Raw genomic sequence first — 13,340 nt, forward strand, 5'->3', positions numbered from 1 at the left:
AACAACACCACCACCACCAATAACAAAACCACCCACCACCACCAATAACAACAACACCCAATTAGTGATGATGGTGGTCAGCATAATGGTGGCTCCTCTAATGGAGGTGGTGTGAGGAGCCCTCCACAAACCAACCAATACTCTGGCACCTTCATTACCATACACTAGATGGTGCACATGTACAAGAATTCTTTGAGTGCACTTGGCAGTTCTCTATGCCTAGAATAAAGGCATGTGTATATGTATACATAATAGGTATATAGGTATGTATATTATATGAATATAGCATATAATAATATTGTATGTATGTAATAACAAAATTCAATAACCAAATATTTTTTAAAGAAGAAAATAATAGAAAACAAGAGGACAATGTAATCTACCCCTCCAGCCCAAAGACAGATCTGGGGAATTCCCTTGCCATTCCTAAATTAGGTCAATGGTGTATAGTTAAAGTATATTGATCAGGAAATTCTGTCACTGTTTCTCCAGGTTTGGGCAATTAAATAAAACTTGACCCCTTCTACCCTTCCAAGGAAGGAGTTTATACATTTCCCGTGGTCCCTCAAGACTCAGTGACCAGACAAAGATGTCTGACCTCTGCTTTCCAGCTATTCCAAGTTCTTGATGGAAACACCATCACTAGGACCACTGGGAAACCCATTGCAATTCCTAGTGCTGCAGAAGAGAGCTGGTTTAATTAGGCCTGCTGTTCAGGCACATTATGTTCTCTGCTACCACGAGGAAGCAGATTCTGGCATTTGCATTGTTTCTATTTGCTTTACTTAAGATGTAAGCCCCCAGTGTCTTTCTCAACTTTAATATATGCTTTCCCCGCAGCACAAACTATTTTTTGTGTGTTTCTACCAATATGCATATAATATTAAGAAACCAGACTGTTACTATATTATGTGTGACAGTGTGTAACAGCAAGAATATTAGTTAATATATATTGACTCTCTCATGTCTCATATGCTGTAGCTCACCTATTATTATGTGTAGGAAACTGCTGAGCAATTTTTAAATGTTATCACTTCAAAGACGCATAACAATCCTGAGAAATGTGTCTTAGTCATAATATTATGACAATGAAGCAACGGGAGTGGAAGAGTTGAGATCTACATCTAAGTCGGTTCATTTCCAGGGCCCCATTCAGCCAGTGGTTTTGATGCCCAAAGTTCAGTGCCTGCCTAGGTTTCCCAACAGAGATTCCTCTTGTTGGATTGGGGCCTTCTGTTGTCATCAGAGGTCAAATCATCCGACTCCATCAAAATTCTGTCTCACCCGTTACAGCTCTGACACTGGTGGATGAATCCAAGCAAAGCACCACTAACCTTTACTACTTCCTCTCCATCCACAATCTTCAGCTTCTCTAGATTCTCCTGGAGCAGCTGTGGCTTCATACGCCACTTCAGCAAGCCAAGTAAACCCACTAGGAAAAGAATCCAGAAAGAGACTTGTCATCGCTGGCTAAACCATCCACACTGGCCTCCCCCGGGCTTGATGCTCTCGTGCATGAGTACCACAGGCCCAACTCTCAATGCTTCCTCACGCATGAGCACCACAGTTCTCAATGCTTCCATTACCTCCCTAGGGCTTGATGCTCACGCGCATGAGCACCATAGACTCTGGGCTTGATGCTCTCGTGCATGAGCACCACAGACCCAGCTCTCAATGCTTCCATTACCGTTCTGGGTCAGCTTTGTGGAGCACACTAGCGTGGAAATGGAGAACACATCCCGGGAGCTGACAGAAAGGCCCCCAACACTGCTGGAGCTCCGGCTCAGCGTAGCTCCCTTGTTTTCCACGGGGTGTCGATAAGAAGGAAGTGTCAGGTAAGCGCTGGCATCTTCCATTTTCTTGCTGTCTCCCTAGAAACAACACTTTGGTTACTGCTCCAGGGCAAGACCACATATGCAATGCCACACAGTGCTTGTAGTGGTTGAATAGCATACACTGTAATGTGGAAAGTTCAGAAACAGCAAGGAAATAATCAGAGAAGCAATATGAGGTAGGCTTGTTTTCCCACAAAGCAGGTAGGAATCCTGCAAATCACATTACCAGAAAGGCTGTGGCTCTACAGCCTGAATTAAAGGGCTATAAGAGAGTTGAAACTCCCAGACCATAATAGAATCCACCTTAAAATTTTGAAACAAAAGAAAAGGTAGATGCCCATCCAGTAATACAGGGAATCCATTCCAAACTAGGGGTTAGTGACAAAGGACATAGATCTGGACCTTCTCAAGTCCATGTCACCTTGGATTTATTCTTTGGCCTCTCTGGATCACTTTCGTATACATAAATGGAGTCGTTCAGTTTCTAAGCAGAGTAGGCATTCTAGGAAACCACACCTACAACGTCCTCCCTCTGCAACAGGAGCTATACCATACCAGGTGCCTTTTCCGCCTCCGTTGACCCTTTCTAAGGCTCATAATCATTTAAAACATATCCTGCTATCCTCAGTTCACAGACGAGGAGAATGAGGTTTGATGCAGTTAAGGGAAAAGGAAAATGAGCTGGTGCTGCTTTTCTGCCCCCAAGAAGTTCCCATACTGTTGGGGAAGAAAGACTTGCCAGCCAAGAAAAACTCCAGTGTGAAGCAAGAGAAAACAGAGGTTGTAGAAGAGAGGAGCTTTTTGAGAAAGGCAAAGAGTCTCAGAGAAAAGTATCGTGCCATGGTTATGGTGGCCATGTTCAACGTGTGTGATGGAGCAAGTGGAGCCTGAAAGCAGAGAAATCTGAGACGGAGCTCTGGTCCTTGCTGACCTCTTAGCTATGCCCACTTCATGGCTTTGTGCTTTGCCTTCAGCCTGCGCCTGACAGTTGTATTCTCCTGTTCTGAGAGCAGGGAAGCACGCAGGGAAGATCACACCATTTTGTGAACAGCCCAAGCTCTTGGAGGTTCACCTCAGAAGAGTGGGCGTGTGTGTATCCACTCTAGAGCTTACACGTCTCCTCCATCTTAGTGAGATTCTACGCCTACCGCCGTAAATGCTTGCTGCAGCTTTAATGTGACAGTCAGGACCAATTGCTAACCTGACAGGATCTAGGATCTCTTAGAAGAAAAGCCTCAGGGCATGGCTCAGAGGGAGTTCCATGTCCTAGTTAATGAGTCACCTGTGATGGCATACATCTCTAATCCCAGCTCTTAGGAGGCAGAGGCAGGCAGACGCCTGTGAGTTCTAGGTCAGCCTGGTCTACAGATGGAGTTTCAGGCAGGCCAGTGGGATTCCATAGTGAAGCCCTGTCTCAAAAGATAGTAAAATAATAAATAATGGATTGGATTGATTGAGGTTGGAAAACCTAACCTAGATGTGACAATATCTGGATCTCTGATAACTGGTGGTTATCTCCTGCTTGATAACTGGGATGTAATGTGACCAGCTGCCTGAAGTTCCTATCTCCATGATGGTCGTGATGGTTTTTACTCTGAAACTATGAACCCAAGTAACCCTTCCTCCCTCTTTCCCTCCTCCCCTCCCTCCCTCCCTTCAGTGTTTTGCCAGGTATTTTGTCATAGCAGTGAGAGAAGTAACTAATCCGGTTTCCAAAACTCATGTGCTGGACACCTGATAGCCAGTGCGGAGTTGAAATCACAAGAGCTTTTGGAGACCCTTGGGCCACTGGGGCACTGGCCTTGGAAGGAATGAAGGTGACTCTCACTGCGATCTCGGTTACCTCTCAAGAAAATATTGTTATAAAATCCTGAGCTTGGCCACACCAAATCTGACTTCCTGTTTGGGATGTGGTCTCTTTCTCACACATAATCTCTTAGCAATGGTGTGACACAGTCAATGCAGCCCTCACCAGAGCTTAGCATAGGCGCTGTGTCTTCCATGTATAACCAACCTCTTTGGTTACAGTGTAAGCCACTTCAGGTATTTTGTTATAATATCATAGACCATGATGCTTGTGAAAAATGAAACAGCTGAAACTTTAACTCAGTGACAGAGTGTTTTCCTCACATGACACCTCCATTCAGTTCCTGGAGTTGTCCTCTCCCATCTCCCATGATGAAGATGAAAAGGAGGAAAGAAAAATGAAAACTGAAACTGAGACCTAGGAAGCTGTGAAATGGACCACAGGATCTGGGGCCCCAAATGGTAACGGCTACAGAGTAGCATCCTGCAAACATGTCTATATATTTCTGACAAGAGTTCAGAGCCCCTTTCCTCCTGTAACAATAGCGTTTCCACTGTTCCACAGCATTGCCTACTGTGGGCACTACCATTCCTGGGTAAGTAAACGTGAGCTATATAAGAAAGCTAGCGGAACATAAGTCAACGAGCCAGACAGTGATAGCGTTCTCCTGTGGTTCCTGCTTCCAAATTCCTGCCTGACTTCCTGCATCTCCTTCCATTACTGATACCTTGTATCTGGAAGCAGAAATGAAACAAAGCCCAAGAAAGGCCTTTGCTCCCCACCTTCCCGTTTGTAAGCAACTGTCTCATCACTTCCTCATAAGGATTTCCTGAGGGCTCAAAGAAGGGGAAACAGAAGTCCAGACAAGTGCAGATTTTGTTGAAGCTGGTGAGCTCTGGTGAGTATGATTTCAGAGTCCCTGCTGCTAGTGACCATCCTGCCACCACAGCTCTGCCCCTTGCAGGCCCTACTCCCCCATACCTTGAGAACCACCAACTCGTGGTATCCATCATGTAGAGTGGTTCCATCTTCTTTCATGAGTTTCACGTAGGACATGGCAAAGTTCTTTTCTCCTTTATCTTTAGCTGGAGACAGCATTGCAAGGTCAGAAGAAAAAGAAAATGAAATCTCTAAGAGTGAGCCAGCCTGCCAGCCTGCCAGCCAGCCATTCTGTCCCCCTCTCTTTAATGGTACAGTGGGCATACCATGAATGGCATACTCACATTCTAGTGATGAGCGGTGTCGAAACATGAACCTCAAATGGATCCTCTGCATATCTTCAATAGGGACAGCCACCTCAGTGGGCAGAAACAACAGCTCAGGGGACAATGAGTTGCGGGGACCCCAGCCCCGCCCAGCCCCCACCTCAGCAGCCTGACCATTTAACTTGGAACAGTATGTGCTGGTTTACTTCCCATCCATCAAGACTCATGAGCTGTAAATCAATTACATAAGAACTAGCTATAAGGAGAAAATAAAGTATCGGATGAAATCCATTTGGCAAATTGCATCCCCAGCCAATGAAAAGAGGCTCATAAATTACAGTGAGGAAAAAGGAATCTCCTCCAATTGATATAAAAGTCACATAACTAGAGGATGTTGTTTGATGCAATACAAGCTGCAGCATGCACATTTTTCCTGCATTGCAGCCAGATTTAGAAAATTAACAATGATCACTTGGGACTTTGCTTGATGATTCTCACATATTCAAACTAATAAAGCACTCTCTCTCTCTCTCTCTCTCTCTATATATATATATATATATATATATATATATATATATATATGTGTGTGTGTGTGTGTGTGTAATATATATATGCACATATATATGTGTATATATAATATACATATATTTAATCCAGTGTGTATATCTAGACTCATCCCCTCTTTGGTTACACATATCTGATGCTTTTCTTTTCAAAGCCTACATGAGGACAGTAGCTCACTGGTGACCTCAGCAGCATCCTCCAACACATCCACCTCTAGTTCCCTGGCATCTTTAACTGAAGCACTTTCAGCCTGGCTCGTGAGCACACTCCTCCCCTGAGTCTCATGAGCAGTTCAGGACAACACAGACAAGCTAGGCTATCTACAAGAATCATACTTGGATTTGAAAGGAGGGTAAGTTTGCACCATGTGGGTGACTATTTAGTGACAAACAGAGGTGTGGGTTGTGACCCTTTCTGTTTCAAAAAGTAAAATTTGAGACTGAGTGTCCACCATTCTGCCTGTGTTCTGGACTGAGCAAAAGAGCTGAGAGACTCATTGGCATCTGCAGCCTCTTTTGTTCCTCCCCCCCAAGATTGAGTGTTACCAATAGCTACAATCATGCAGGGCATTAGCCCAGCTGCTGTATGGTAGTCCCTGCATCCAGCAAGCTCATGTTCCAAACAGGTGACAATAATAGTAATGTGGTGATGGTTAGCATAGAAGGAGTCTAACCAGGGTGCAAGAGAGCTCACAGATCAAGAAGCCTACCCAGTCCTTTTTGAGAGTATGTGCAGAGAGACCTACTGTAGAAAACAGAAACACATTCAACAAAGCAAGGACCATTGTATGAATAGCCATTGCCAAACAGAACTCCTGTGTCTGTCTTGAGTCTGTAGAGCACAGGCCACAGAAAGAATCTGCTAATATCTTAGCACAGGCGGTGGAAGCTTTGCTCGTGCTTCACTGTTCAGTGAGTTGTCTCCTACACCTTGCTCCAGCAGACATGTTCCTCTGCTTATTATAATGACCTGACAATTTGTATATATGACTGCTTCTCTTTGAAGCATTTTACAAAAGTCATCTTTGCCCTGGATAGACTCACATTTTCCTGGAAGCTTTGTCACTCTTTCCTATTGAATAAAACAACGCAGGTTGCTAGGCACCATTGACAAGAAAACTATGGGATGACTCCACTTTGACTCAGTGGTCAAGGTAACTGGTGACTAGTTCACTGACTGCTATGAATATGCTACCAGACACAAACTCAGTTACTGTTTCACAGTCGGTGCAGTGCTTCAGAGGACATCTTACTCCCATTGATGATGACTTCTGTAATTCAGAGCCAAATAAAGATGCTCCCATCATTCTGTAACCCCCCTCCTCCAGTAAGTATGGTCCAGAAGTAACTGGGTCATTCCATGATAGGAAAACATGATATGTTCTTACATACTGGCCAAAAGCCCACATGTCTGCCAAAGTTCATACCTGACAGATTAGGACAAGGAATTGCTGAGATGTGTTCAACAGAATGCTATACCTAGGGTATGGGTCTATGAGGAAAAGAAGCAGCCCACTGTCCAGTGGACCTTAGGAAATACACTGCTCTATGCTTTCTGCAGTGATGCAGAACACATCCACATCAGAACCTGAAATGAAGAATCTGCCTTTTGAAGCCTAGATTTGGCTCAAATTTCTCAGCATCCATCACATTTATTTAATCAGGGAATACTTTTTTAAATGAAATGTCACTTAGTAGCTTCAGAATATTGTGGGTCTGGGAGACTTATATGAGGAAGACTTTGAAGAGCATAATTCCACACATTTGAAATCACTACATGTTTCTCCTCCCCCATCACTAAATCAATATCCTGTTATCATCAACTTGACTGCAACTTACAATTAAAGAACTATCCAGATCAGATTGGCCTGGGGTCATATCTGTGAGTGATCATCTTGATTGATGAAAGATGTGGGAGGGCTCAGCGCGCTGTGGACTAATATTACCACTCCTGGACAAGTTGTCCTGAGCTATATAAGAAAGCTAGCTGATCATCAGCCAATGAGCAGCCAGTGATAGCATTCTTCCATGGTTCCTGCTTCCATGTTCCTGCTTGACCTCCTGACCCTCCTTCCATTACTGATAGCTTATAATATGGAAGTGTGAGTGAAATAAGGTCTTTCCTCCTCTAGTTACCTTTGGTCTTAGTGTTTATCGTAGCAACAGAGAGACAATGAGAACAATGCAGGAGGCATGAAGATCCCTGGAATGGTGACTTACACTACCATGTAGAAGGGGGAGTCTTGAAGGAAAGCCACATCCAGTTTGGATCCCATAGAACTGCCTCTCATCATGCCAGGCATCCGAGAGAGAGTAGTATAGGCTGAGGGCACTCTCCTTTATGGAGCCTTCTATTTGGATTAAACAACTTCTTTCCCCCAGTTATTGTTACTCCCATTTTACAAAGGAGGAGCCAGTGCAAAGTGGTTGATTGACATGCCTGGAGAGGGGATGGTAGAGCTGGAGCATGAACCCTGGGCCTCAAGGAACTCCCTCTATTTGTAAGACTTAACTCCTAAGAGGGAAGCAGAAATAGCCCCAGCCCACCCCTAGTCTCTCTGCCACCAGAGAGGAGCATGACCAAGCTTTGCTCACGTTGCAACCCTAGCTCTGACCCACAGTAGCAGTGGGATTGTGGGCAAGTGGCTTGCTTGTTCTTGCAGTTAGACAAAGGGTGGTTGTAAGCAAGAAGTGAATCACTTACATAAAACACTGAACACTGTGCCTGACTGGCTGTGAAACGTTTGCTGCCCTTGTTACTGTTACTGTTATTATTACCTTGACTGTTTCCATCCATCGGGGCTGTTTGACTTGGTAGTAGACGACTGAGTGGTACTCGTTCATGGCCTTATCCCCCGCTCCCACACAAATTGCATTCTGACCAAGACAAAAATGGAGAGAAACACTGCAAAGTTGCCATTATCAGAGGTAGGCATTTTTGGTGCAAAGGCCAAGGCTAATGTTAGGTCAAAGAACAGCTTCTCCTTCCATAGCCCTTCCGCCAGGCTCTTATTCTGACCGCCGTTCTACGTTATGGCTTTCTACACTGTCATCCCCAGCCTGGAAATGACAGCTGCCTAACTGCCGAGATTCTATTAGTTCTCTTCTGAAATGCACTGGAGTCTGCCAGGCACTGGCGTGGCTGCCTATTGTAAATGGTAACCAGCCTTGGAGTTGCTGCATGCTGCCAGTCTTACTAATCCTACTTTTACCCCAAAGTGAATGTCTGTAACATTTACAAACAGCAGCTTCTTTCTGATGGCCTCCCAAAGCTAGTGCACCATAGGGCCTGGTGGGCACTGGAAGATGGCAGCAGCTTCAGAAAGACTCCTGGGTATCTGATCTGGGAAACAATTCTGGGGTGAGAAGCTGAGGTTTTCAATGATTCAGTGAAGCACAGGAGGAGCACTCTCTGGGGCCACACCTAGACTAAATGCTAGAGCAAAGGTTCTCAACCTGCGGGTCGTGACCACTTTGGGGATTATAAAAATCCCTTTCACGAGGGTTGTATATCATATACCCTGCATGTCATTTATTTATATTACAATTCATAATAGTAGCAAAATTAGTTATAAAAATAGCAACAAAAATAAGTTTATGGTTGACAGGTTGACAGGTTACTGCAGTATAAAGAACAATATTAAAGGGACATAGTGCTGGTAAGGTTGAGAATCACTGCCCTAGAGGAATGGGCATAATGTCAAGTTTGTGGAGAAGAGCTCAGAAGAGTTCGGCAGTCATTCCTGACAATGGGATGTAATTGCAGACAGACAGACAGACAGACAAAAAGACAGAGACAGATTACTACTGTGTGTAAAGAAGGGCTGTTTAAGTGTAGCTGAGGAATGGGGAAAGTTTCCTTAGAAATGAAGACAGTTGAGCATCTTGAAGGAGATTCTAAGCTGGCTTTGAGTGGAAACATTCTCAGTCAAGGGCACACAGAACATGAATATCAGTAGAGGATATTTGTGCAAACACACACATGCATACACACAAACACATATGCTCACATACACACCTGCATGCACGCGCGCTTGCGCGCGCGCGCGCACACACACACACACACACACACACACACACGTGTCACAGTGCTTGAGAAAAGAGCTAAGTGACCACCTCCAAATTCTCAGGAATTATTTCCCCATCCCTGGCTCTCCTCCTGTTCTTTGTGCTCATTAAATCTGTTTGGGCCTCAGCACGTTACCCAAGGTGCAGTCACCCAGAAGGGGCCAATGTATGGTTTCCATGGCACGTTTTCCCCATCTTTAACTTCAAGTCTCCAGACTTGTAGGAACATGATGATTGGTTTTGGATGGCTACCTCTGAAACTGTCCGTTGAATGCCTATTTTCTGGTGAATGAGGGCAGACCTCTCACCAGGTCCTGTAGGATGCTACTACAGACCTGTGACCAGACTGAGTCACCAAAACGGGTCACATATTCTGTGGCCCCTGTTGAATATTACACTGTGGGAAAGAGGACCTTCCACTAACACTGAAAAGCTCCTCTGTTTGCTCAGGTACTGGCAAGAAATGAGCTCGGCTTCTGTGGGGTTTGAATGGGAATGGCCCCCATAGTCTCATATATTTAAATGCTTGGTCTGCAGTTGGTGGAACTCTTTGAGAAGAATTAGGAGGTGTGGTTTAGTTGGAGGAGGTGTGTCACTGGTGGTGGGCACTGAGGTTTTAAAAGCCCATGCCAGGCCCAGTCTCTCTCTCTCTCTCTCTCTCTCTCTCTCTCTCTCTCTCTCTCTCTTCCTGTCAGCCTGTTACCATGTTCTTACCATCATGGTCATAGACTCTAACCCTCTGGAACCATAAGCAAGCCCACAATTTAATGCTTTCTTCTGTAAGTTGCCTTGGTCACAGTGTCTTTTCACAACAATAGGACAGTAACTTCTGTGCAGAATGGTGGTACCTCTGACAAAAATCCATTTTGACAAAAAAATGAAAAGAAAAACAGGACATAGACACCTGTCTGAATGCCCCTTCTATAGAACAGATAGCCATGAGCTGGAGATGAAGGAGATGCTCTTTGGTACAGGATGAAGCCTTGCAGATCTTCCATAAGCAATAAACTGAATCATGCTTTTTAAAGGTTTCCACCCCCGAGAAAGAGCTTTGTGCCTAGCATCCTGCTAAGTCCTTACCACACACCACCCAACTCAATTCAAACCTTACAACCACCTCTGATGATCTCTTCTGTTATGACCATTCCATTACTGGGTAAACTGAGGCTCTGAGTGGCACAATACCCGAGACCCACTAGCCCTTTGAGCTAGTCCCTTTTTTCATAGCTGGCACACCTCCCAGCCTAGAAAGATGGACAGTGGTGACATTTATGGGATCACAGACTCTGTAGCCTCGGTGACTCTCATAGAGCCTATAAAAATCTGAAAATATATATCTTTCTCTGGTGAGATGGAAACAGCCTCATAGAAGACAACTAGATATCACAAAACTATCTTGATCACGAATCTTTATGTCCTAATGCCAGAGAAAAAGGTCTCACTGCTATTCTGAGAACAGTAAAAACTGTCCTCACCTCACCCTCTGTACTTGAGACCAACATGAATATAGAAAGTGACAGGAGAGCATCCTAGGGAAGACTGACAGAGCACACCCCTTGCTAAGGATGTCAAGGATGCTGTGCCAGGTAGATTGCCTATGCTCCAAAGGATGGCCCTACGTCCATGCACATACCAGCAGCATCAAACGGACTCTGTGGTTAAAAATATAAGGTGCACATGAAGTTTGGAGGATGACATAAAAAGGGGCATCTAGGAGGTGGAGGGGAGATACTGGAGTAGATTTATTCAAGCCACATTGTGTTCGTGTAAGAAAATCTCAATGAATACAATTTTAAATAGTTTTAAATAAAGAAAGGACTCTGACCAGCAGTGAGCCCATTTTTTAAGGACATCAGTGCATTTGTCTCTATAAGGTTTTTATTCTTCATATTTCCCATTTCCGTTGCCCTCAACTAATGATAAGAGCCTCCAGCTAGTGTCAACAACTTCCGTTGAAAATCTGAATGGACATCAGGAAGCCTGGAGGCTTTAATGTAGACTTGACCTTGAAAAGTGATCTCATTGGGTGAACCCAGGGTCCTAACACATGCCCGATGACTTTATAGGAATCATGTGTGGGTTGGGCCATATCATTCCATACCACAGATGTGAATGACTCTGAGAGAGAATGTATTCTACACTGAGAAGGCCACATGATGGGGAAATGCCAGTTAACACCTACAAGTGGAATCCAGCCTAGGGCTCATGCCTTTCTAATAACAATGGCCAAAGTAATGGAAAACTATTATGTAGATTACTCAACTGATATGTTCAGGAGTAAGGTGCCATCACTGGTCCCATTTAGGACTGACTTTAGACTCTTGAGTGCACAGAGATCACAGAATAAGGCTAAGGCCCTTTTGCTAATGCAGGATAAGATGGGCTTTGAACCTGGCTGCCTGGTCCTACAAGTCATGGTCTTAATCACATTATCACACTGCCTCTTACCTCTATGTGCTTTGCCTGACAGCATCTCTGGTAACTAGCTTCAGGATAGGATGCCTGTTTGACCCCCTCAATTCCTCCTAAAGTTTCTCTTAGCCATGATGAGCCATCTCTGCCTACTGTTCTCCTGTACTGAGTGTGTAACATTTATTGTATCTACTCTTGTGTAAGAAGAGACTACATTGTGTGTTTTTAAGACTAAAAACCCCAATCTAAGATCACAGGAATAATAGGAAGGATGCTGAACTCAGGGCATTTGAACTCTGAATTTCCCAATCTAAGTAAGGTCCTTGAAACCCCAAATGAGACTGGGTTAAGGTTAACATACTGCTTACTGAGCCATTTTCAGAGGGACCATTCCTACAGAAGCCCACCATACAGTGCAGGGGCATTTGAACATGCTACATGATGTGCAGTAGTAGTCATGTCTGCAGATAGGGAAAGAAAAGCCTCCCACAGGCTTCCTCAGCAATTTTCAATAGTCAGCCAACTGAACTCCTCCATAGTATCACTAATGTGTGAAACTGAAAATTATCAGTATGTCACATGGTTATTCTTCCTCCTCATGCTTGTCTGCAGTACGTTTGTCTGACTTGAAGGAGTGGCAGTGGCAGACAGAAGAAGAGATCAGACACAAGGCAAGGTGTCAGTTTGCCTGGTAACTGTCCCTTCTGATTTGTCCTTTGCCCGAGTGGAAGTCAAGTGATACCAATATCTTAGTGATGAGGCTGAGATTTAAAAGATCTCTGGGAAGGTAACTGGACAAAAATGACTGATCCATACATTCCCCAAATGAAAGTTTCCCTTTCAGATAAGAGCCTCCTGTCTTCCTTCCCGTGTGTTCTTTTGAGCCAAGTGTGTCTCACTCGTTTTATTTTTCAGAAAAGTATTAGCATCCAACAAAAGAGGTTTTGCTAGGGTTTTGCTCATCAGAAATTAATTAACCACAGTGGTTTTAAGAATGAAAAGACAGTTGTAAAACCTTCTTTACATTTAAAACCGATAGCGTCTTCCCAGGGTTTTGTTGAATCTGCCAGCAGCCTCAGTTTGAAACTGGCAATATGTTGGAGGATCTTCTTAAGGTTACAGGCACTGTGGTGAGGAGGCTGAGTCAAACCCCATCTCTGCCACTGTGAACTGCAGGACCTAAGACCTGTTTTACTCCACCGGAACTTCTATTCTCCCTTTGTGAACTTCCGGTGATAACAAACACGGTGCCACTACCCAGCCTGACATGGGGACTATTATCTTCAGGGTGCTAGTCACTTTTAGACAGAAGGTGATAGATACAATGTGGCAATGTGGCAGGCCTGAGCTCCAGGTTGTAGGGCTAGGATTAGTGGCTCCCCCTTCTACACCCCTCCCCCTGCTAGCTGACTCCCTATAGGTGTCCTAGAAGGAATGTTTGCCCACGCTG

At 44.5% G+C, this 13,340-nt stretch overlaps 1 protein-coding gene across 1 annotated transcript in view; it reads right to left on the bottom strand.

Annotated features, from left to right (window-relative positions):
* The window catches only part of Dock2 (dedicator of cytokinesis 2), a 558,039-nt gene that overhangs the window by 464,630 nt on the left and 80,069 nt on the right, over window positions 1-13,340 (bottom strand). The window contains exons 15-19 of the mRNA XM_021175778.2: window positions 8,189-8,287; window positions 4,866-4,938; window positions 4,624-4,727; window positions 1,688-1,871; window positions 1,335-1,432 (exon numbers count right to left, since the gene is read on the bottom strand). Coding sequence (XP_021031437.1) covers window positions 1,335-1,432; window positions 1,688-1,871; window positions 4,624-4,727; window positions 4,866-4,938; window positions 8,189-8,287 — 558 coding nt within the window. The remainder of the gene's footprint in view (window positions 1-1,334; window positions 1,433-1,687; window positions 1,872-4,623; window positions 4,728-4,865; window positions 4,939-8,188; window positions 8,288-13,340) is intronic.

Source organism: Mus caroli, chromosome 11, assembly GCF_900094665.2.
Source record: "Mus caroli chromosome 11, CAROLI_EIJ_v1.1, whole genome shotgun sequence".
Taxonomy (NCBI): domain Eukaryota; kingdom Metazoa; phylum Chordata; class Mammalia; order Rodentia; family Muridae; genus Mus; species Mus caroli.